Consider the following 22,380-nt stretch of genomic DNA (forward strand, 5'->3'; position numbering starts at 1 on the left):
CAAAGCTATTGGCAGGAGGCTAGATAAAAGTAGGCTGGTGGAGAAGATAGGGTGGGGCTGGGATTACGGTGTTGTTCAGGACGGATTCCTGCAATATGAAAGGAAGTTGACTTATGTTTTTGTAAAAGCCATGTGTGACAAATGATGACGTGGCATTGAGTATGAATACAACATGAAGCATTATCTCAGCTGCTGAAGTCATCACAGAGCTAATTGGATACAGTAAAACATAAAGTGCTGGAATAACTGCAGGTCAGGCAATATCTCTGGAGGGCACGGATAGGTGACGTTTATGGGTGGGGTCCCTTCTTCAGACATGCATGTGTGTGCACGCATGCCTGAAGAAGGGTCCCGACCCGAAAGTGGGATAACAGAACGAGAGTTATCAGATAATCGATGGTCATTGTGGACTCTGATGGTTGAAGGGACTGTTTCCATGTTGCACCAATAAATCATGCAATATCATTTATTCATTCAGTGATCTGTATATGGACGTGTTGGGCAGAGTATGCCATTATGCTAGATTAATGTGCTATCTACAGCACAAGAAATCTGTTGAAATCTATCGGGCGGCACAGTGGTGCAGAGTTGCTTCCTTACAGCACCAGAGACTCTGGTTCGATCCAGACTACAGGTGCTGTCTGACCGGAGTTTGCACGTTCTCCCTGTGACCGCATGGGTTTTCTCCAGGCGCTCCGGTTACCTCCCACATTCCAAAGACGTGCCAGTTTTTAGGTTAATTGGCTTCTGTAAATTGCCTTAGTGTGTCAGATGCAAAATTGGGATAACATAGAACTAGTGCAGAGGTGATCATTGGTCAGTGTGGACTCTGTGGGCCGAAGGGCCTGTTTTCAAGCTGTATCTCCAAACTAAACCTCGAGATGGTGGAAAATAAATTTGGAGACATCCTTTGTTCTTTATGTTCTGCTACCCCCACCAGTTTTACATTACAAAATTATATTGAGTACACATAGGAAAAGTGCTGTTAGGTTTCAATACCAACTAATTATCAAGAGTATTCAATGGATCCAAACTCCCTCTTGTAATTATTCCATAGCTGGTATTTTGTACTCTTGATATGCGAGCTGTTTCACTCAGTGGTATAATCAGCCAGCACTCCTTGTGATTGGGGTTATTTTTATTAATAGGTGTGGATAAAGTTCAGTTCTTTGCTTGTAGTTTATCGTGAATGTCTGTCTCACCAGCAAGATCCAAAAAGTATTTTTTCTTTAGTAAATGTGGATTTCCCCCTTGCTGTCATAGATGGATCCTTCACCAATATCTCATCTGTGTTCTGTATTTCTTCTCTTGCTCCCCCTCATGGAAAGCTCCCCCAGTCCTTACCGTTCACCCCACCAGCCTCTGCTTCCAGCACATCATTCTCTGACGTTTCCACCATCTTCAGCATCATCCCACCACCAGTCACGTCTTCCCTTCCAAACCCCTCTCTGCCTTCTGCAGAGAATGCTATTTCTGAAACTCAATAGCCAATTGGTGCAGGAGTAGGCCATTTGGCCCTTCGAGCCAGCACTACCATTCAATGTGATCATGGCTGATCATCTCCAATCAGTACCCCTTCTCCCCATATCCCCCGACTGCTATCTTTAAGAGCCCTATCTAGCTCTCTCTTGAAAGTATCCAGAGAACCGGCCTCCACTGCCCACTGAGGCAGAGAATTCCACAGACTTACAACTCTGTGTGGAAAAAGTGTTTCCTCACCCCTGTTCTAAATGGCTTACCCCTTATTCTTAATCTGTGGCCCCTGGTTCTGGACTCCCCCAACATCAGGAACACGTTTCCTGCCTTTAGCATGTCCAAACCCTTAACAATCTTATATGTTTCAATAAGATAACCTCTCATCCTTCTAAACTCTAGAGTGTACATGCCCAGCCACTCAGCATATGACAGTACCGCCAATTAATCTTGTAAACCTACGCTGCACTGCCTCAATAGCAATAATGTCCTTCCTCAAATTAGAGGGCCAAAACAGCACAGAATACTCCAGGTGTGGTCTCACTAGGGCTCTGTACAACTGCAGAAGGACCTCTTTGCAACTTGGTTCACTTGCCCCTTCCCACCTCAAGGAGCCTCTCCCCGGGTACTTCCTCCTGCAACTGACCTTTCTGTCCTAGGCCTCATCCATTGCCAGAAAGTGGCCACATGCAAACTGGAGGAACATCACCTCGTTCAGCTTGGGTGGCTTACACCCCAGCTGTATGAACATTGAATTCTCCAATTTTGGTCAACTAACCTACAAAGCCCCCACCTCCTACCCCATTCTCTTCCCTGTGACCCACCTGGATTCATACTCAAGTCAAGTCAACTCACTTTTATTTCTATAGCACATTTAAAAAACAACTCTCGTTGACCAAAGTGCTTTATATTGGTGGAGGTACTAATGGTATACAACAGTGGTTCATAGATTAAGTACATACATAATCTATGAACCACTGTTGTATAATGTTAGTTAGTTATAACTCATTTCTCCCTCCCTTTGTCTATATTCCTTCCTCAGGTTTCACATCTTCTATCCTAATATTATGATCTCATACTTTCTCCTCACCCCCCCCCCCCCCCCAAATCACTGACCTTGTCCAACCATCTTGCTAATCAACCCCCCCCCCCCCCCATTACCTGTAAAGATCTATCACTCGTCAGGCTTTGTCCTGCCCCAACTCCCCCCCCCCATTACATTCAGTCTTAACAAGGATCCTAACCCAAAACATGACCTATCCATGTTCTCCAGAGATGCTGCCTGACCTACTGAGTTACTCCAGCACTTTCTGCCTTGTGTTTATCTCCAAGGCTATTACCAAATTCCAACTTATTAATTTATAAAAATATTAATTTTCAAACTGCTGTGGCAGAATTTTAAACTCATTGGCTCCAGATTTATTAATCCAGCCATTTGGTATCTTAAGTTTTTGTTTACAAGCAGTCACTTTAGAACAATTGGTAGTACTTTATTGACCAACATAAAGCAGATTCAAACTGTAGGCTGAATTTTGCTGGACATAGTATATATATTATTGATAACAATTCTGATAATATTATGTCCACTCTAGAGGCAAAATACAACAATATTGTATTTTCATGCTTACAGCTATTGACCTTTAATTAAAGTAGCAAAATATTCCAATTGTAGTCTTTTAAAAAATACATAACAGTCAAAGATTCAGTATTAAGAAAATGAGATACTGACAAGTGATAAATACAGCATAGACTTAATAAAGATAACTTTAATCTCCAGATAAAAGTACATTTGCTACCAGATAAAGGGTAATACTAATTATTTTAAGTTTGAAACAGCAAATCAGTGTCTAAAACAGGAATGATATTCTTATTTCGGACAACCTTCACCAAGATAAAAAGTGTATACCCATGTTTTATCCTTTTCTCTGAAATGACAATGGCCTGCTGCATATTTGAATCATATTTTGTTTACTACCGTTAGGCATCAAAATGTAGTAAATCTACACAGATTTGTCCCATTTCAGATTTGTTGTTCAAAAGATGATTTCTGAAGATCTTTGTTTTTTTGTTATAAAATTCACCCAAATCATTCAGTTTATCTCAACAGACCTAAAACGTATCAAAATGGAATTCAAAGTTTCAAAAATTGTGCAGTCTTTTTCACAGTTTACACAAGGACAGCCCTTTACAAGTTTTATTAAAAAAAGTCTTTAAAGAGTAGCAGTCAGTGGCAGTAATGAACACAAGTTAAATGTTCACATTCCCAATGAAGTGGCAAATCCTACATCAAGGATAAGATCGTGAAGTCACAGTTTCAGCTTCTCCCATTGACCTGGTATCTCCTCCTGCCTTATACAGGCGACACCCTCCGAGACTCCTTCGCTTCCCTGCAGCTGTACAGCCACTTGATGACCCTGGCGTTGCGTTCAATGATGGAGATCCCATAGGGGATGCGTTCACTTGGCTTCTCCTCGATGGCGTTGCTGCACTGGGAGCGGCCGTACTCCGAGCTCAGGTTACTTGCGCTGTGGAGCTTGAGGGACACGATGTCGGAGCTGGCTCTGGCCAAACACTCCATCCCTACATTCTCCAGCTCCTCGGGATCCAGGCCACAGTAGTTGAAGAACCGCTCCAGGTTGGCGCTGACCCGGGAATAGTGGTCACTCAGATCGGACTTGGACCGGTGCAGGGAGAGCTGCTGCCGGGCGCTCAGCTCGGGTTGAAGCCTCCACGACGAGCCCTTGGAGCTGGAAGAGGACACGAGTCTGGACTTGGACATGGACGGGCAGGGCGGTGTCCTGACACACCTGCTCACACTGGGGCGCACGTCCACCCGCCTCACTGCCGCGTTGTGAGCCGGCACAAGGAGGGCACTCCGCAGCTCCTTCCCGTGGCTGTTCACCGGCTCCTTCCCCCGTTGGGATCCCCGTGGATTCCCAGAGCTGGGATTGCCCGCCTGTTCGCCGATCGACTGCTTGGTCGGCGTCTCGCAGGCGAGCATCAGGTTTCTCAGAGTCTCCAGGTTTAAAGCCCCTCTCCAGTCTGAGTTGTCCGTTCTGCCAGCACCAGCGCTGCAGGTTTTCCTGGCACTTTGCTGGGTCCGTCTGATGATCGGTAACGGGACCGGTTCACTCGCCTTCACTGGCTCCTGTCGCGTACTTGCCACCTGTTGACTCTTCACATATTTTAACTTATCGGCCTCCAGCCTCTCCACGGCACTCGGCTTCTTGCTACTGCCCTCCAACTGCTTTCGAAAATAATCTGGCCCCTTGTTCAGAATCCGAAAAGGAATGGGGGCGGTGAAAGTAGGCGTGCCGGACACTTGTTGCAGCATTTCCTTTGCTCTTTCTGCTTCTTGTTATCAGGGTCAAGAATTAGAATCCACTTGCACACATCATTACTGGGACATCATACCTCGCATTGAATCCAACCAGATAAAAATGCATCAATAAAGTTCCCAGTTTTGCAAATTACTCGTCAGATTCTTGGTTCTGCTTGAAAGTTGCTTTTCTAGTCTTTGCGATTGCCTCCAGCCAGCAGGGATTTTCTGTAAAAGCATAAAGGAATATCAATATCAATTTTAAACTTACAGTTCACTTTGTCACGTGTACCGAGGTACAGTGAAAAGCTTTTGTGGCGCGCTATCTAGTCAGCGGAAAGACAATCCATTGTTATATTGAGCCATTTACAGTGTATAAAGAAAGAAATGTTGCTAGGGCAATAGAGATTTAAGAGTGTGGAACGATCGTAATAAGAGTTTTGCCCCTGTCCCACTTAGGAAACCTGAACGGAAACTTCTGGAGACTTTGCGCCCCACCCAAGGTTTCCGTGCGGTTCCCAGAGGTTTTTGTCAGTCTCCCTACCTGCTTCCAATACCTGCAACCTCCAGGAACCGCACGGAAACCTTCGGTGGGGCGCAAAGTCTCCAGAGGTTTCCGTTCAGGTTTCCCCAATTGGGACAGGGGCATTTGTATATCTGCTTCTGTGGCTAGCAGCAAATTATCGCTTGGGTTGTGCACCATCTTGGAAGGGGGATCTTAAAATCCAAAACCCTCCAGCGATGGTCACTTATTGAGACACACGTTGTCCCCCTTGAAGGGAACCCCATACACCATCCCAAAATGCATTGCCAAACATGGATTACTCTACTGGAATCAAACCACCACCATAACCAAGATCACATTATAACGTTTGCAGAATGGATACATTGACAGGACAGGTTTAGAGGGATTTGGGCCAAATGCAGGCAAGTGATAGATTGGATGTTGAGAGGATGTTTCCGCTCGTGGGAGAGTCTCGGGCCAAGAATTAGACACAGCCTAGAATTAAAGGACATTACTTTAGGAAGGAGGCGAGGAGGAATTTATTTAGTCAGAGGGTGGTGAATCTGTGGAGTTCATTGCCACATCAGGCTGCGGAGGCCAGGTCGATGGATATTTTTAAGGCAGAGGCAGTTTCTTGATTAGCACAGGTGTCAGGGGTGATGGGGAGAAGGCAGGAGAATGGGGTTAGGAAGGAGAAATAGATCGGCAATGAGTAGACTCGATGGGCCGAATGAAGTAAGACTAGTGTGGAAGGTACATGTTGGCCAGTGTGGGCAGGTTGGGCCGAAGGGCCTGTTTCCAAACTGTACGTTTCCAAGGATCCTAATCCAAAACATTGCCTATCCATTCTTCCCACAATTGCTGTTTGACCCACTGGGTTCCTGCAGTCCTTTGATTTTTGCTCAAGATTCCAGCATCTGCAGTTCCTTGTGTATCTCTTTACCAAGTTAGGCCATTGTTAACAAGGTGCAAAACAAAATTATACACATTTATAAGCACTTGGCTTTCCCATTCCTAGAACATCTGAAAGCATTGCACAAAAATGCAATAATCGTAATACACAATTACTAATAGCAAGAAGAAACATGCAGTGACTGTAGACATAACAAAACTCCATAAAAATGCTGATAGATTTGACTGAACAATCAAGTATTGATGGTACACAAAATTGCTGGGGAAACTCAGCGGGTGCAGCAGCATCTATGGGGCGAAGGAAATAGGCGATGTTTCGGGCCGAAACCCTTCTTCAGAGTCCAAAACCCTCCAGCGATGGTCACTTATTGAGACACACATTGTCCCCCGAAACGTCGCCTATTTCCTTCGCTCCATAGATGCTGCTGCACCCGCTGAGTTTCCCCAGCAATTTTGTGTACCTTCGATATTCCAGCATCTGCAGTTCCCTTTTGAACAATCAAGTATTGATGGTGTTTATCAAAATGCATTCAAGTATCCACGCTGTATCTCTAAACTAAACATCACTTTTGGATTTGGAGATTCTCATTAACTTTTCCCCAATGATTGTGAAGTTGTGTGCATGCTGCTCTCAAATATTGCTCTGCTCTTTAGATAACCAACAAGGCTTACAGGTGGAGAAATGGAAAGAGCATCCAGAGCAAGCCCAGAAGACAGTTCTAAAGACATTAGGTACATGAATAGAGAAGGTTTGCAAAGACAGGGGCCAAAGGGGGGCAAATGGGATTAACTCAGCTTGACATCTTTGTCAGCAAGGACATGATGGGCCAAAGGGCCTGTTTCTTTAGCTTTTACTTTAGAGATACAATGTGGAAACAGGCCCTTCGGCCCACCGAGTACATGCCAACCAACGATCACCTCTTCCAGCAACATCCTCCTCCACACCAAGGACAATTTACATTTTTTACCAAAGCCAGATTAGCCAACAAATCAGCAAGTCTTTGGAGCGTGGGAGGAAACCAGAGCACCCGGAGAAAATCCATGCGGTCACAGGTAGAATGTACAAACTCCGTACAGACAGCGCTCCTAGGCAGGATCGAACCCAGGTCTTTGGCGCTGCCAGGCCACAACTCCACCACCACGCCACTGCGAACCACACTGCGCCAACACGCTCTATAAAATGTTGAGGGAAGAGTGGATGCTGGCCAGAACGCTAGGAAATATCACTGCTCTGTGACTAGTGTTGCAGAATTTTTCATTAGATTAACATCTCTTTAAAAAAAAACTGTCCTTCACTACTACACTCAAATATCAACCTCAGTTATGTGATCAAGGTAGTGGCATGGGGTTTGAGCTTAGAATTATCCGAGCCAGCAAGACAATGATATCTTTAACCTGAAGGAGAAATCGTCATGTTAGCCATTAAGCACGGGTTTAGAGCACAAATTTTAGAATTTGATCCTACTACAGGATGAACAGCCCGACAGGAGATCCTTGGGCTAATCGTTAGTTTGTTGTGGCTTCTTTTCTTTCACAACGCATCTCATACTAGTTCAGAGGAGAATTCGAATACTATTAGAAGGACAATAGACAATAGACAATGGACAATAGACAATAGACAATAGACGCAGGAGTAGGCCATTTGGCACTTCGAGCCAAATGGCCAATGTGATCATGGCTGATCATCCCCAATCAGTACCCTGTTCCTGCCTTCTCCCCATATCCCCCGACTGACGAGATTGATCCCTGGGATGGCGGGACTGTCATATGAGGAAAGATTGAAAAGACTAGGCTTGTATTCACTGGAGTTTAGAAGGTTGAGGGGGTAACTTGTAGAAAAATATAAAATTATAAAAGGACTAGACAAGCTAGATGCAGGAAAAATGTTCCCAATGTTGGGCGAGTCTAGAACCAGGGGCCACAGTCTTAGAATAAAGGGGAGGTCATTTAAGACTGAGGTGAGAAAAAACTTTTTCACCCAGAGAGTTGTGAATTTGTGGAATTCCCTGCCACAGAGGGCAGTGGTGGCTAAGTCACTGGATGGATTTAAGAGAGAGTTAGATAGGGCTCTAGGGGCTAGTGGAGTCAAGGGATATGGGGAGGGCAGGCACGGGTTATTGATAGGGGACGATCAGCCATGATCACAATGAATGGCGGTGCTGGCTCAAAGGGTCGAATGGCCTCCTCCTGCACCTAGTTTCTATGTTTCTATGTTTCTATGACCGCTATTTTTTTTTTTTTTTTTTTTTTTTTTTTTTTTTTTTTTTTTTTTTTTTAAGAGCCCTACCTAGCTCTCAGTTGAAAGCATCCAGAGAGCCTGCCTCCACCGCTCTCCGAGGCAGATAATTCCACAGACTCACCACTCTCTGTGAGAAAAAGTGTTTCCTCGTCTCCGTTCTAAATGGCTTACTCCTTATTCTTAAACTGTGGCCCCTGGTTCTGGACTCCCCCAACATCGGGAACATGTTTCCTGCCTCTAGTGTGTCCAAGCCCTTAACAATCTTATACGTTTCAATGAGAACCCCTCTCATCCTTCTAAACTCCAGAGTGTACAAGCCCAGCTGCTCCATTCTCTCAGCAGGAAAGGCAGGAAATATCCACGTCACAGAAGTCTAGTGGCACCTACATCCATTGTAATGAAGTGCTTTGAAAAAGTTGCAAATTAGCCCCTGCCTCCGACACGACCCGAATCCGCTACAATTTACCTCTCGGCAAAACAGGACATCAGTGGATATTATCTCACTGGCTTGACACTGCTCTGGGCCATCAAGATACCAGGAACACATAGAATAGGCTGCTGTTCATCGACAGCTCGGTGTTCAACACTATCATCCCCTCCAAACTCATCACCAAAATCTAAGATTGGAACTCTCCGCCACAAAAGACAGTGGAGGCCAATTCACTGGATGTTTTCAAGAGAGAGTTTGATTTATAGCTCTTAGGGTCAATGGAATCAAGGGATATGGGGAGAAGGCAGGAACAGGGTACTGATTTTGGATGATCAACCATGATGATATTGAATGGTGGTGCTGGCTCGAAGGGCTGAATGGCCTAGTCTTGCACCTATTTTCTACGTTTCTATGTTTCCAAGGCCTCTGCATCTCCCTTTTGAAAATTTTCGGCGACCTGTACTGACCTATGACAAGTGCCGGCAGTCGCCGAAAAAGTCGCTTAAGTGGGACAGGCCCATTAGACTTCAGAGATACAGGACCTTCGACCCACCGAGTCAGCACCAACCAGCGATCACCCCGTACACTAGCACTATCCTATACACTAGGGACAATTTACAGAAGTTAATTAACCTACAAACCTGCAAGTCTTTGGAGTGTGGGAGGAAACCGGAGCACGCAGAGAAAACAGGGAGAATGCACATACTCTGTACAAACAGCTCCTGTAATCAGGATCGAACCTGGGTCCTTGGCGCTGTGAGGCAGCAACTCTACCGCTGTGCCACCACCTCACTGATGACACAGGTACACCTCAATGATGAGAGAATGGAGCGGCTGGGCTTGTATACTCTGGAGTTTGGAAGGATGAGAGGGATTCTCACTGAAACATATAAGATTGTTTGGGTTATGGCGGTGATAAGGGTTTGGACACGCTAGAGGCAGGAAACATGTTCCCGATGTTGGGGGAGTCCAGAACCAGGGGCCACAGTTTAAGAATAAGGGGTAAGCCATTTAGAACGGAGACGAGGAAACATTTTTTCTCACAGAGAGTTGTGAGTCTGTGGATTTCTCTGCCTCAGATGGCAGTGGAGGCAGGTTCTCTGGATACTTTCAAGAGAGAGCTAGATAGGGCTCTTACAAATAGCGGAGTCAGGGGATATGGGGAGAAGGCAGGAATGGGGTACTGATTGAGGATGATCAGCCATGATCACATTGAATGGCGGTGCTGACTCGAAGGGCTGAATGGCCTCGTCCTGCACCTATTGTCTATTGATGAGTGTTTGGCCACGCTCTCCTTTCTTTATATTCTTGAATGATTAGCTGAGCACAGCTCCAACAATTCCAAAAACGACACAAAGTGCTAGAGTTATTCAGCTGGTCAGGCAGCATCACTTAGAGAACTTAGATTGGTGACATTGAGTCAGAACCCTTATTCAGATCCAAAGAGTCACATAGGCATGTTCTCCAGAGATGCAGCCTGACCCACTGAGTTACTCCAGCAATTTGTCTTTTTTTAAATTAAAATATATAAACCAACATCTGCAGTTCCTTGCAAAGTTAGTGAGGAAGATTGTTCACAGCCCTCTACTTAGAATTGCATTATTGTTGGTGAACAATTTTTTCCATCAGTTTATTCTGTATCACTTTTACAGACAATCAGTCCGAAGAAGGGTTCCGACCCAAAATGTTCTCCAGAGATGCTCCAGAAATGTTCACCAAGTTGCTTCAGCACATTCTCTTTTTTTTGTAAACCATTATCTGCAGTTTCTTGTGTCTACAAGTTCACCACTGTGGTTGGTCAAATCATTAGTAGTGATGATTAGGATAGACTTTTGACTGAGATTTCTCTCTTGAACAAGGGACAAATGAAAGGAGATAGATTGTGAACCACTTCATTTCAACCCTTCATCAGAGCAATCGACGACACTGGGCCTGTACTCGCTGGAGTTTAGAAGGACGAGGGGGGGGGGGGAACGGACCTCATTGAAACTTACCAAATAGTGAAAGGCTTGGATAGAGTGGATGTGGAGAGGACGTTTCCACTAGTGGGAGAGTCTAGGACTACAGGTCATAGCCTCAGAATTAAAGGACATCCCTTTAGAAATGAGATGAGGGGGAATTTATTTCGTCAGAGGGTGGTGAATCTGTGTAATTCTTTGCCACAGAAGGCTGTGGAGGCCAGGTCAATGGATATTTTCAAGGCAGAGATAGATTCATGATTAGTACAAGTGTCATGGGGAGATGGCAGGAGAATAGGGTTAAGAGGGAAGAGATAGATCAGCTATGATTGAATGGCAGAGCAGACTTGATGGGCCAAATGGCCTAAATTCTGCTCCCATCACTTATGGCCTAAATACACCAAAAAAAGCTCCCAGTATTGAAAGTCTGCACACACCTCACACAGCAACTGTAAAGCCAACAGTGTTGTATTCCAATCACTGGGTTGTGCAACAAAGAGAATTTTAAAAAGTTTTCCTTTCCGGTCCTTAAGCTTGTTACGACATTTAATTAGATCATGATTGATCAGCACACAACACCATTTTATCTGGTTTGCCTTAATGCAATCCACCACAACAAATTTATCAGACTCAGTTGTGTTATTCTCAATTGGCCTGGCCTCAGCTTATTTAATGAGGAGTTTCTGACTTTTTCATTAATTTGTGTGACAAAGTGCTAGACAATACCCCAGAGCAACTTGGCTCGGATTTTAATGCTTTGTCACCTTATTATCAACTCGTCACCAAAGAAAATAGCTGTTTCCCTAATCCATTCCATTAATCATTTTAATTTTTCATGCTTGTCTTGCAGTGGCGGAACCAACACAAGGAAGGCCACAAAGGGCTGGAATTACGCAGGTCAGGCAGCATCATTGGAGAACATGGATGATATGTGACGTTTCGGGTCGGGAAACATCCCGAAATCTATGTTCTCCAGACTTGCTGTCCGACAAAAGAATTTATGGTACGAAAAAATGCTGGAGAAACTCAGCGGGTGCAGCAGCATCTATGGAGCGAAGGAAATAGGCAACGTTTCGAAACCCTTCTTCAGACTGATGGGGGGTGGGGGCGGGGAGAAAAAAGGAAAAAGGAGGAGGAGCCCGAGGGCTGAGGGAGAGATAGGAAGGGTAGGATCCTCCTCTATTTTCTCCCTGCCACCCCCCCCCCATCAGTCTGAAGGGTTTCGGCCTGAAACGTTGCCTATTTCCTTCGCTCCATAGCTGCTGCTGCACCCGCTGAGTTTCTCCAGCATTTTTGTGTACCTTCGACTTTCCAGCATCTGTAGTTCCTTCTTAAACACAAAAGAATTTATGGTCTGGCTTGGGTTTCCATTTTGGTGCACCAGGCAGAGCCACCGCCTCACAGCGCCAGAGACCCAGGTTCAATCCCGACCTCGGATGCTATCCGAGTGGAGTTTGCGCGTTCTTCCTGTGACCGTGCGGGATTCCTCACGATGCCTTTGTTTTCCTCCCACACACTTAAGATGTGCAGGATCGTAGGTTAATTAGGCTCCAAAAAAAAATTTGTCCCCCCAATATGTAGAGAGTGGATGATAAAGTGGGATAACATGGAACTAGTGTGAACGGGGTGATTGGCGGTCAGCATGGGCTGGGTGGAACGAAGGGCCCGTTTCCAAGATGTATTTCGAAACCCAACCCAAAAATTGAACTACTTATGCAGTGTCAGAATAAAAGCAATACAAAGAATTTTAAAGACAATTACAAATCTGTATTTGGATGATTGTAGTCTGCCATTACCTCGAATATAAACACATAATGCTGGAGTATCTCAGCAGGACAGGCAGCATCTCTGGATAGATTGCCTGAAGAAGGGTCTCGACCCAAAACGACACCTATTCCTTGTATCGAGAGATGTTGCCTGTCCAGCTAAATTACTTTAGCATTTTGTGTCTAATGTTCGGCTTAATCCATCATCTGCAGTTCCCTCCTGCCATTACCTCGACAGTTACAATCAAATCCAACAACATTTCAGCAACACTTGAGGAAGAAGCATAAAGGAAAAATGAGAAAATCTCTCTCATGTGCCCAAGGAGATAACAGGAACATGTAAAAAGATAAAAGCTCTTTTGATCCTCAATATCTGCTGAACAAAAAAAGAGGGTAAAACAAGATGAAAGAGGAATTACTCCAGTGAATAATGTTGCAACTAAATAATTCATGTTCAAGTCACATAACACGACATCATGCCCGTTTCTATTTCGACAGCTCGGTGCAGTCTGCAAAGCGACAATCTCCAGATTATTTACCAAAAGAAAACATTCCCAACTAATTGTCTTCAACCAGCTGGAAAATAAACATTATTGCACAAAATATCAATCATGATAATTCTGTTGCAGCTTGTTCCAGCTAGTGTTTGAATTCACTGCTGCATAACTAAATATTACATGCATTAGAGAAGAATGTGACCCTTTCTGCCAGTCGCAGTAACAAGACTGCAAACGTTCTCACCAACTTGATAGTGGCACGTTGACGCAGCGGTAGAGTTGCCACCTTACAACACCAGGGACCCAAGTTCGATCCCGACCACGGGTGCTCTCTGTACAGTTTATATCTCTTCCCCGTGACTGCCTGGATTTCGCCCGGGTGCTCCAGTCTCCCACACTCCAAAGACGTACAGATCTGTAGATTAATTGGCTTTAGTAAAGATTGTAAATTGTCTCTAGTGTGTAGGATGTGCGGGTGATCGCTGGTCGTTGCAGACTCGGTGGGCCAACAAGCCTAATTCCGTGCGGTAACTCTGAACTTGAAACCAAAAGAACCATTTACAGGTTCCTTTTGAGATTGAAATATTGTGCATTGATTGGTATCATTTAGAATACATATCTTAAATGTAAACCTCATCCACATTTATACATCTGTCTGCAATTGCACTTGAAGTTGAATGACAATCCAACAAACTTTATCATATATACTTATTAAAAGTCTAATCTTGTACGTGTGTATATGTGGTCGTCTTTACATCTTCGTAAAAACACAACGCGGTAACGATTACATTTTTAACATATTCCGATTGTTATTTTCCCCCTCACCTTCACGGAACATTTTATGCTTTATTTCTCGACTTATTCTCGTCTCATTACTGATTAAAAGTTGTTTTTTATTTAATCAAAAGACTTTGAATTTAAAACGACCAGCTTCAACTGATGACATCACAATGGCTTGGCTAGCAGTGAAGATTTCATCCTATATGAGGACTACACCTCCCGTGGGGGGTATGGGTAGGGAACGGGTGTGTTAGGGGAGCAGACCCAACAGTTCTGCACTTGGTCTAGTAACATTTAAAAATCAAACAGCATATCAAACTGCCTCCCTTAAGACCACTGATAATGGAGTCAGCTGCAAAGATGACTGCTTGCCAAAGGTGTCCTATTTCCAGTTTTCTGAAACCAGCATCTGCAGTGACATGCCCATCTGGCATGTGTGCCTTGTTAATTAAATCTACGCAATTACCTCAAACATTGGTGAAGGCCTCAGATTGTGGTCAGAGTTAGGCAACATATCATTGGCTTCATGTCCCTTTAGGGGAAAATTAAAAAGATACTCCCACTACATCCTGCCATATTACCATTTTGAATTGTGGTATTTTACTTCCAGGTAAAATTTGATTAATTAGACCATCGTCATAGAGTGATACAGCGTGGAAACCAGCCCTCCAGCCCAACAGGTCCCAGCTACACTAGTCCCACCTGTCTGCATTTGGCCTATATCCATGTATCTGTTCAATTGTTTCTTAAACGTTGCGATAGTCTCTATGTCATCTACCTCCTCTGGCAGCTTGTTGCATACACCCATCATCCTTTGTGTGAAAACATTACCCCTCAGATTCCTATTAAATCTTTTCCCTTTCATATTAAACATATGTCCTCTGGTTTTCAATCTCCCCTGCCCTGGGCAAGAGACTCTGTGCTTCGGCCCAATCTATTCTTCTCATGATTTTATACAGCTCTGTATGATCACCCCCTCATCAATTTTCTGAAGATGCAAGTGATCACTTTCCTGTCTTTTCTATACTTCTCGAATACAATTTTATTTACATTTCTGTTAAATGGCATCTGATCCCTTTAATTGCAGGTTTTATTCATTTTCTTTGGAATGTTTAACTATTTTAGGTTTGTTTTTTTGAAACAGGTTTCTCTTCCTTTCTTTTTCGTTAAATCTTTATGGCCTTTCGCTTTCTTTTTATGTTATAACTACGAAGTGTCTTCAGTTGCACCACAAACTTTGTTTCTTTTTCCAACTAGTACTACGGTTATTAATTTATTAAAACAATTTTTATTATTGTATTAGTGTGTGTTGCATTTGTGGGCCTTTAACTGCTTCAAGTAAGAATGTCATTGTTCTGTTGTTGTTACATAAGACTATTAAACACTCCACATATTCTGAGCACTTGATATTAAGCGCTTTCTATGCACAAAATAATTCAACATGATTTGTAGAAATCAGCAAATTAATTTTAAAAATATTCATCCATACGTCAAACAATGTAACTTCTACCTTCTGGCAGACGTTACAAGGCCTTCTGCGCCCACACCTCCAGACTCAGGAACAGCTTCATCCCCAGAGCTATCGCTGCTCTGAACCAGCCCTGCTGAGTTCCCCCACCCCCATGAACTGTCTTCCTCGGATGGTCACATCGCACATCGACCCGGCGCTTTATACGGTTTCTGTTTTACTGTCTTTTTTTTAATATAAATCATGCTTCTCTGGGTATCTAAATTTTAGTTGTTTAAGTTATGACATCGAATGGAAGCTGCATACTAAATCTCGTTGCACCTATGTGCAATGACAATAAAATATATTATTATTAGGTGCCGAATACACTCTGCTCTGACCTACCATTAACTCATCGAACAATGTTTTGTAACCATAGATTTTGATTTTTAAATGCATTTAAAGCTAGTTGTAGGAACTCCAAGAACGATGCCATCTCAACAACCATTCCCTGCACCACATTGTCCAGTTCTGATCAGTTCATGTGTAAATGTAACCTAGTCAGACTAAATGGCTAATTGACATTTTGCACATGAAAGAATCAACTCTTAATTATCCTATCAAATGTGACCTAGAACTCCCCTGTCCCACAGTTTAGTTTAGGGACAGCATGGAAACAGGCCCTTCTGTCCAGCGAGTCTGCAACGACCAGCCATCCCCACACACACCAACACTATCCTACACGCACTAGGGACAATTTACAATTATACCAAGCCAAATAACCTACAAACCGGTGCACCTTGAATGTGGGAGGAAACCGAAGATCTCAGAGCAAACCCGCGCAGGTCACGGGGAGAACGTACAAACTCCGTATAGTTAGGATCGAACCCGGGTCTCTGGCGCCACGAGTCAGCAACTCGACCACTGCGCCAGTGTTCATCCATTTCATTTTCTAAATACGTTTTCCCCCTCCTAAATCCAACACAACAACATGCTGGCTTTTACAATCCTTGTAGTTTCACTTTCTGGTCACACAAAGCCCTGTTTCCCGGGTATTATCTCATTGTACATTTACAAACAAATCAATCTAAGCTGTAGAAAGATAAAAGGACATTCCAAACATATGTAGATGTTCAAGTATTTGTTCACAGATCTCACTCACAATGCCATTGATATGTTTTCATTAGTGCCCTGATTATTGGGTCGAATCTGCGCCTAGTCAGAGGGTGGATCTGTTCTTCCATCTGCCAGGTCGCTCCCTCAGGGGGTTTCCTCATGGCAACTAATTGTTTCGGGGAAATCGCCACATGCTTTTTAAATATTTGTTCTTTTTGAAAGAGATGCAAGCACATTTGTTTTAAGTTAGCGATTGCAACAGCTTACGTTTAGACCCAAATTCACTGAACGGTCAAAATACTGGTGCTGGAAATGGTAGGCACAAAATGCTGGAGATACTCAGCGGGTCAGGCAGCAGAGTTTACTCCAGCATTTTGTGTCTATCTTTGGTTTAAACCAACATCTGCAGTTCCTCCACATAGAAATGGTGTAAATGGGTGACCAGTGGGCTGAAGGGCAGAATGGCCTCCTCCTGCATCTATTTTCTAAGGGCCCATTACCATGCTGTATCTCTAAACTATACACAACACAGCTAGACGTGGAATGTTAATGACAAATCTGACTCACATTTTGCAACCAATACCCACTATATCTGCCATGACATCGTGTTTCTATTTCCCATACACGATGCCATGTAGCCCATCAAATTGAGTCAGTTAACTAACCTCAAATTACAGGGAGTTTTGTAGCATAGCTCACACCCTCATAGGAAACAGAGTGATACCACCCCTGTTCGTGTTATACAAGGTCTTACTGCAAACAAGGTCACCAAAGTAGGGATAACTAAAGGGGACTTCCATCCTTTTGGTGTTCTATGAGGGCTGGACAAATTTGACAGTAGGTGCCAGAGAAAAGTGTTTAATTCTAGTTCACACTATTTGATATTCCAGAAGAGACTACAATATCAAAGAATCAGCAGTCACCGTCCTAGAGGGTCCAAATCGTGCATCTTCCTTGCTCCTCATTAAAATCTCTGACCACAGACCAATAATGCCAAGCCACTCGTGTCTACATGAATATGGAGCTAAAAATCCAAATATCTTCATCAGGTTTTCTGAGCGCAGGCGGATGAGGGGTCATCTTATGGAGGTGCAGAAAATGGTGAAGGGAATATTTAGGGTGAACTCAGAGTCTTTCAGCCAGAGTAGGGGAATCAAGATTCAGAGGGCACGGGTTTAAGGTAGGGGTTCCCCAACCTTTTTCATCCCGTTTACCCATGGCAACTTCAGTAGCAGATAACAATGGTATTTCACTTATTTATGAACAGCTAATGAACAGATACCGGTATACTAGAACCAAACACAGTCAGTCAATGAGAAAAAATATGTACAAATCCAGAATCAACAAATTTACCCCTTCAGTAGGCGAAATGTACCCCCTGGGGGGTAAATTTACCCCAGGTTGGGAACCCTTAGTTTAAAGTGAAAGGGGAAAGATAATAAGAACCAGAGGGGTAACTTTCTCCCCCACACAGAGGGTGGTGTGTATATGGAACAAACTGCCAGAAGGGGTAGTTGGGGCAGGTACTATAACAACATTTAAAATACATTTATATAGATACATGGATAGGAAAGGTTTAGAAAGATGTGGGCCAAAGGCAGGCAGGTGGGATGAATGTAGATGGGGCATCTAGGTTCATGTTATAGGAGCAGAATCAGGCCATTCGGCCCATGAAGTCTACTCTGGCATTCAATCATGGATGATCTATCTTTTCCTCTCAACCCCATTCTCCTGCCTTTTTCCCCCCAAAGCCTCTGACACGGGGAAGCTGGGTTGGCATGGGAAAGTGGGGCCGAAGGGCCTGTTTTCATGCTGTATGACTATGGCTGGTGGCAAACTGGTGAAGCCAAGCTTCCAAGTCTGAAGAAGGGTTTCGGCCCGAAATGTTGAAATTTCCTTCGCTCCAGATGCTGCTGCACCCGCTGGGTTTCTCCAGCACTTTTGTCTACCTTCCAAGTCTAAATCTAGGCCAACAATTTGGAATATCAGTATTTGTCCCTTTCCCAGACAAGCAAAACCTTAACTGTTTATTTATTCAAAACCCTACAATGTACCACTAGGTCCCACTGGAGTGCAACTAAATGTTGCCATTCTGAATCTGTTTGTCGAAAGTCTTAAATAATTAAAAATCACACAAATAGTTGCATTAACCTAGGCCAATCTGCCGACTGAGTGATAATGTGAATACATCAAAGGTTAAGGAACATATTAGTAGACGGTTCACCATTAGAATTAACACCATGAACTTAGTGACCCAAGATTCCAGAGGTGACCTGCTACCCTTCTGATAACAGGAGATATTCCAGGATATTCACTGCAACAGATCCCTGCTTGTTTCAACTGATCTCAACTAGCCCTCTATAAACAAAGAGTGCGAAGCATCTTGTAATAATGTTTCTTCTCAAAGAAGTGAACCATATTTAAAAAAAAGTGCGCGTTGACATCAATTTTTTAATAGCAAGTCCTACCCAGATGGTTAGTCATCTACGAAAGATTTGATACAAAAGGATTGACACAAAGTGCTGGGGTAACTCAGCAGGTCAGGCAGCAATACTGGAGAACATGGGGAGGTGACCTTTCTGGTCAGGATCCTTCAACAATCAAAGATGTGGTCCTTATTTTGTAATAAACACAGCGAATATACTGCAGTTTCTTTCCCAAGCAAATGTTTTGATGTCTACTGATCTCTTCAAGTTGCAATATGTTAGTTTGCTGTCGGGTTTGAAAGCAGCATATTTGGTGGAATTTTCCTCCATGTTACTCCAAGTTTCAATGAAATCTGCCTCCACCCCCATCCCAAGTGTGGTGAAGGGGGCAGATACAATAGTCGAGAGTCAAGAATGTTTTATTGTCATAGGTCACTGATAGAACAATGAAATTCTTGTTGCAGCACAACAGAATATGTAAACATAGCACACTGTAAACAATATAATAAATGAGAAAAAACATTCAGTGTGTATATACACCCATATGTATGTATGTATGTATGTATGTATGTACGCACACATACGTACACAAAAAACAAACAATAGTACTATAATAATAATAAATTGTAGTTCAAAGCTTATTTGAGGTTGTAGTGTTTAATAGCTTCATGGCTGTAGGGAAGTAGCTGTTCCTGAACCTGGACGTTACAGTTTAAGTGGCTTTTAGATCACTTAGGCATTAGACAATAGACAATAGGTGCAGGAGTAGGCCATTCGGCCCTTCGAGCCAGCACCACCATTCACTGGGATCATGGCTGATCATCCACAATCAGTATCCCATTCCTGCCTTCTCCCCATACACAATGGATGGTTGGATATGTATCCCGTGTGGACAGAGATTAGTTTAACTTGGCATCATGTTCGACATGGACATTGTGGGCCGAAGGGCCTGTTAATGTACTGTACTGTTCTAGGTTGTTTTTTTTTTTAAATAGATAGGGTCTGACATCCCTAGAAACTTTTCCAATAGATCAATTGGTCACCGAGTCAACGTCAGACACAAAGCGCTGGAGTAACTACTCAGCGGGACAGGCAGCATCACTGGAGAGAAGGAATGAGTGACGTTTCGGGTCGAGACCCTTCTTCAGACTCAATCACCCATTCCTTCTATCCAGAGATGCTCTCTGTCCCGCTGAGTTACTCCAGCTTTCTGTGTCTCTCTTCGGTGTAAACCAGCATCTGCAGTTCCTTCCTACACATTCGGTCCACGCCTTGGCTTCATATCTGTTACATCTGTCAGAATATATTGGCTTCATGAAGAACTCGCTGTTCTATTCGGACAAGACTCAACTCAAACATGTTACAGTACTGCTGAAGTACAGTCACTGATGTCCGGTGGACTGACTCTGGCGGTTAAGTCACACACAGCGACAGCCTGCAAGCTAGAAATTTGGCAATGGCCGTACAATTTGCTTAGTGGCGGTTTGATTGAAAGATTTGATAGCAAGAAACTGGAGATACTGGTTTTATACTAAAGATAGACACAAAGTGTAGGAAGGAACTGCAGATGCTGGTTTACATTACAGAGAGAGACAAAGTGCTCGAGTAACTCAGCGGGTCAGGCAGCATCTATGGAGAGAGGAAAAAAAACCCAGGATAGGTGACGTTTGGGATGTGGAGCCTTCTTCAACCTGACATCTCACAGATGCTGCCTGACCCGCTGAGTTACTCCGGGACCTTGTGTCCCATCTTCGATAGATTTAGTCCACTTTTTGAACGACCCGAGTTCACGGCTCCTTCGAGGGGGACAAAAAAACCTCCAAAATCGCAACTCTCTCTCTCTAGTTGATGTGTTTTAAGGCTCCATATTAGGTCTCAGCTCGGGCTGGGAATTTGAAGGCAGGCACAACATGCTGGAGTTAACTCAGCGGGTGAGGGAGGCAGTGCCTCTGGAGAGAGAGAGAGAGAGAAGGAATGGGCGACGTTATGTGAACTTGCCCTTGACAAGCTATCGCAGTTCGAGCTAAATCATGTAGCAGGAATAAACAAACCACATGGAAAGATTTCACCTGCGCACCAGGTAACACCTGAAATAACGAATAGAAATGGGCGTCCTATTTCACTGCACCCACAACATCAAGGAACAAAGGAGATAGACGAAGAAGGCACGGTTTGGTCGAAGCCTCCCACAGATAAACTAGCCAACCAAGGCTCAATGTCCCGGGCTGGACATACAAAAAATAGTTTTACTAGGACGAGGCGCAGAAGCAAGGAACACCTAGATAGCCGCTGGTGAATTAGAGTCAGTACTCGCGGTGAAAAGAAACTATGAGAGAATAAGATTGGAGAAAGGGTAAATTAAACCATGCATAAAAATCTTTCGTACAGCATAGGGGGAACTTCACAACCCCCCCCCCCCCCATATACCTGGAATTAACCAGTGATCCCACGGTGAAACTAACCAGCTCGATCGTGGACTGGAGAGCCCTTGGTCGTACAGTGTGACACCTTCCTCACCTGTAAAAGAGTCCTGTCCTCACACACTTTGCCACAGCGATACCCCGGGGGTCTGGGCTGATCCGACACCAGCACAAGCGATGAAGGCGAGTGGCAGACGAGACGGTGCAAGTGCGGCTTTGCCCCCCCAGCCTGTGTGGACTGCCTTCATATGCTGCTCGCCCCACAAAGAACTCATTTCCTGCTAATTTGTGGGCGGGGACAGCAACCTATCAGAGGATTTAACCGTTTCGTTTACTTTTTTTTCCCCCTCTCGCCGCCTGTCTGGTTTGAATATGCAAAGATGTGTGTGTGTGTGTGTGTGAGAGAGGCCGAGGGAGAGAGAGAGAGAGAGAGAGAGACAGAGGGAGAGAGAGACAGACAGAGAGGGCGAGACAGACAGAGAGAGAGATAGAGACAGACAGAGAGGGAGAGGGAGAGATAGACAGACAGAGAGGGAGAGACAGACAGACAGAGATAGAGACAGACAGAGAGGGAGAGGGAGAGATAGACAGACAGAGACACAGACAGAGAGACAGACAGAGAGATAGAGACAGACAGAGAGGGAGACAGATAGAGGGGGAGAGACAGAAACAGACAGACAAAGACAGAGACAGAGAGAGACAAACAGACAGAGGGGGAGAGAGAGACCTAGAGAGAGAGAGATGCCTCTGTTGTACAGGTACCCCCCATGTCAGGATCACCTCCCCCTCCCACTCCCACTCCTCGCCCAGTCTAGATGGGCAAGTGCCAAATACTGTCAGCTGTCAACGCTCAGGTCCACCACATAGGGGGGTCGGGTGGAGCGGGCCAACACTTTCTTTACTTCCCTCCTTTTTCCCCTCTCTCATTATTTCCAGTTTTACCCGCCCGTTCCCAAGATCAGTTTCTTTTTTTTCCACTTTTCTCAATCCTCTCCCCCCCCCCCCCTATTCTCACTTCCAAGACCCCCCCCCCACCCCCCCCCCCCTCATATAATTCAGCAGACTGACCAAGAGAAGGCAGAGGTAGTTGGA

The 22,380-nt window shown here is 44.3% G+C and overlaps 1 protein-coding gene across 2 annotated transcripts; it reads right to left on the reverse strand.

The window, feature by feature from the left end:
- Positions 1 to 2,938: 2,938 nt before the first annotated feature.
- LOC116986190 (protein FAM110B-like) lies at positions 2,939 to 21,633 on the reverse strand. Of its 2 annotated transcripts, none has more exons than XM_033041466.1 (2): positions 21,386 to 21,633; positions 2,939 to 5,020 (listed from the first exon to the last, which is right to left on the reverse strand). In XM_033041466.1, the coding sequence occupies exon 2, from the start codon at positions 4,805 to 4,807 to the stop codon at positions 3,824 to 3,826; it is 984 nt and encodes a 327-aa protein (XP_032897357.1). In that variant the 5' UTR covers positions 4,808 to 5,020; positions 21,386 to 21,633; the 3' UTR covers positions 2,939 to 3,823. The 2 variants fall into 2 exon arrangements, with proteins under 2 accessions (XP_032897357.1, XP_032897358.1); XM_033041467.1 differs by having other exon boundaries at positions 21,307 to 21,400.
- Between the last annotated feature and the right edge of the window lie 747 nt (positions 21,634 to 22,380).

The sequence above is a fragment of the Amblyraja radiata genome, chromosome 23 (genome assembly GCF_010909765.2).
Source record: "Amblyraja radiata isolate CabotCenter1 chromosome 23, sAmbRad1.1.pri, whole genome shotgun sequence".
Classification (NCBI taxonomy): domain Eukaryota; kingdom Metazoa; phylum Chordata; class Chondrichthyes; order Rajiformes; family Rajidae; genus Amblyraja; species Amblyraja radiata.

Excerpts from the sequence above, each read along its gene's own strand:
- LOC116986190 (XM_033041466.1), bottom strand. The coding sequence starts at position 4,807 with ATGCTGCAACAAGTGTCCGGCACGCCTACTTTCACCGCCCCCATTCCT.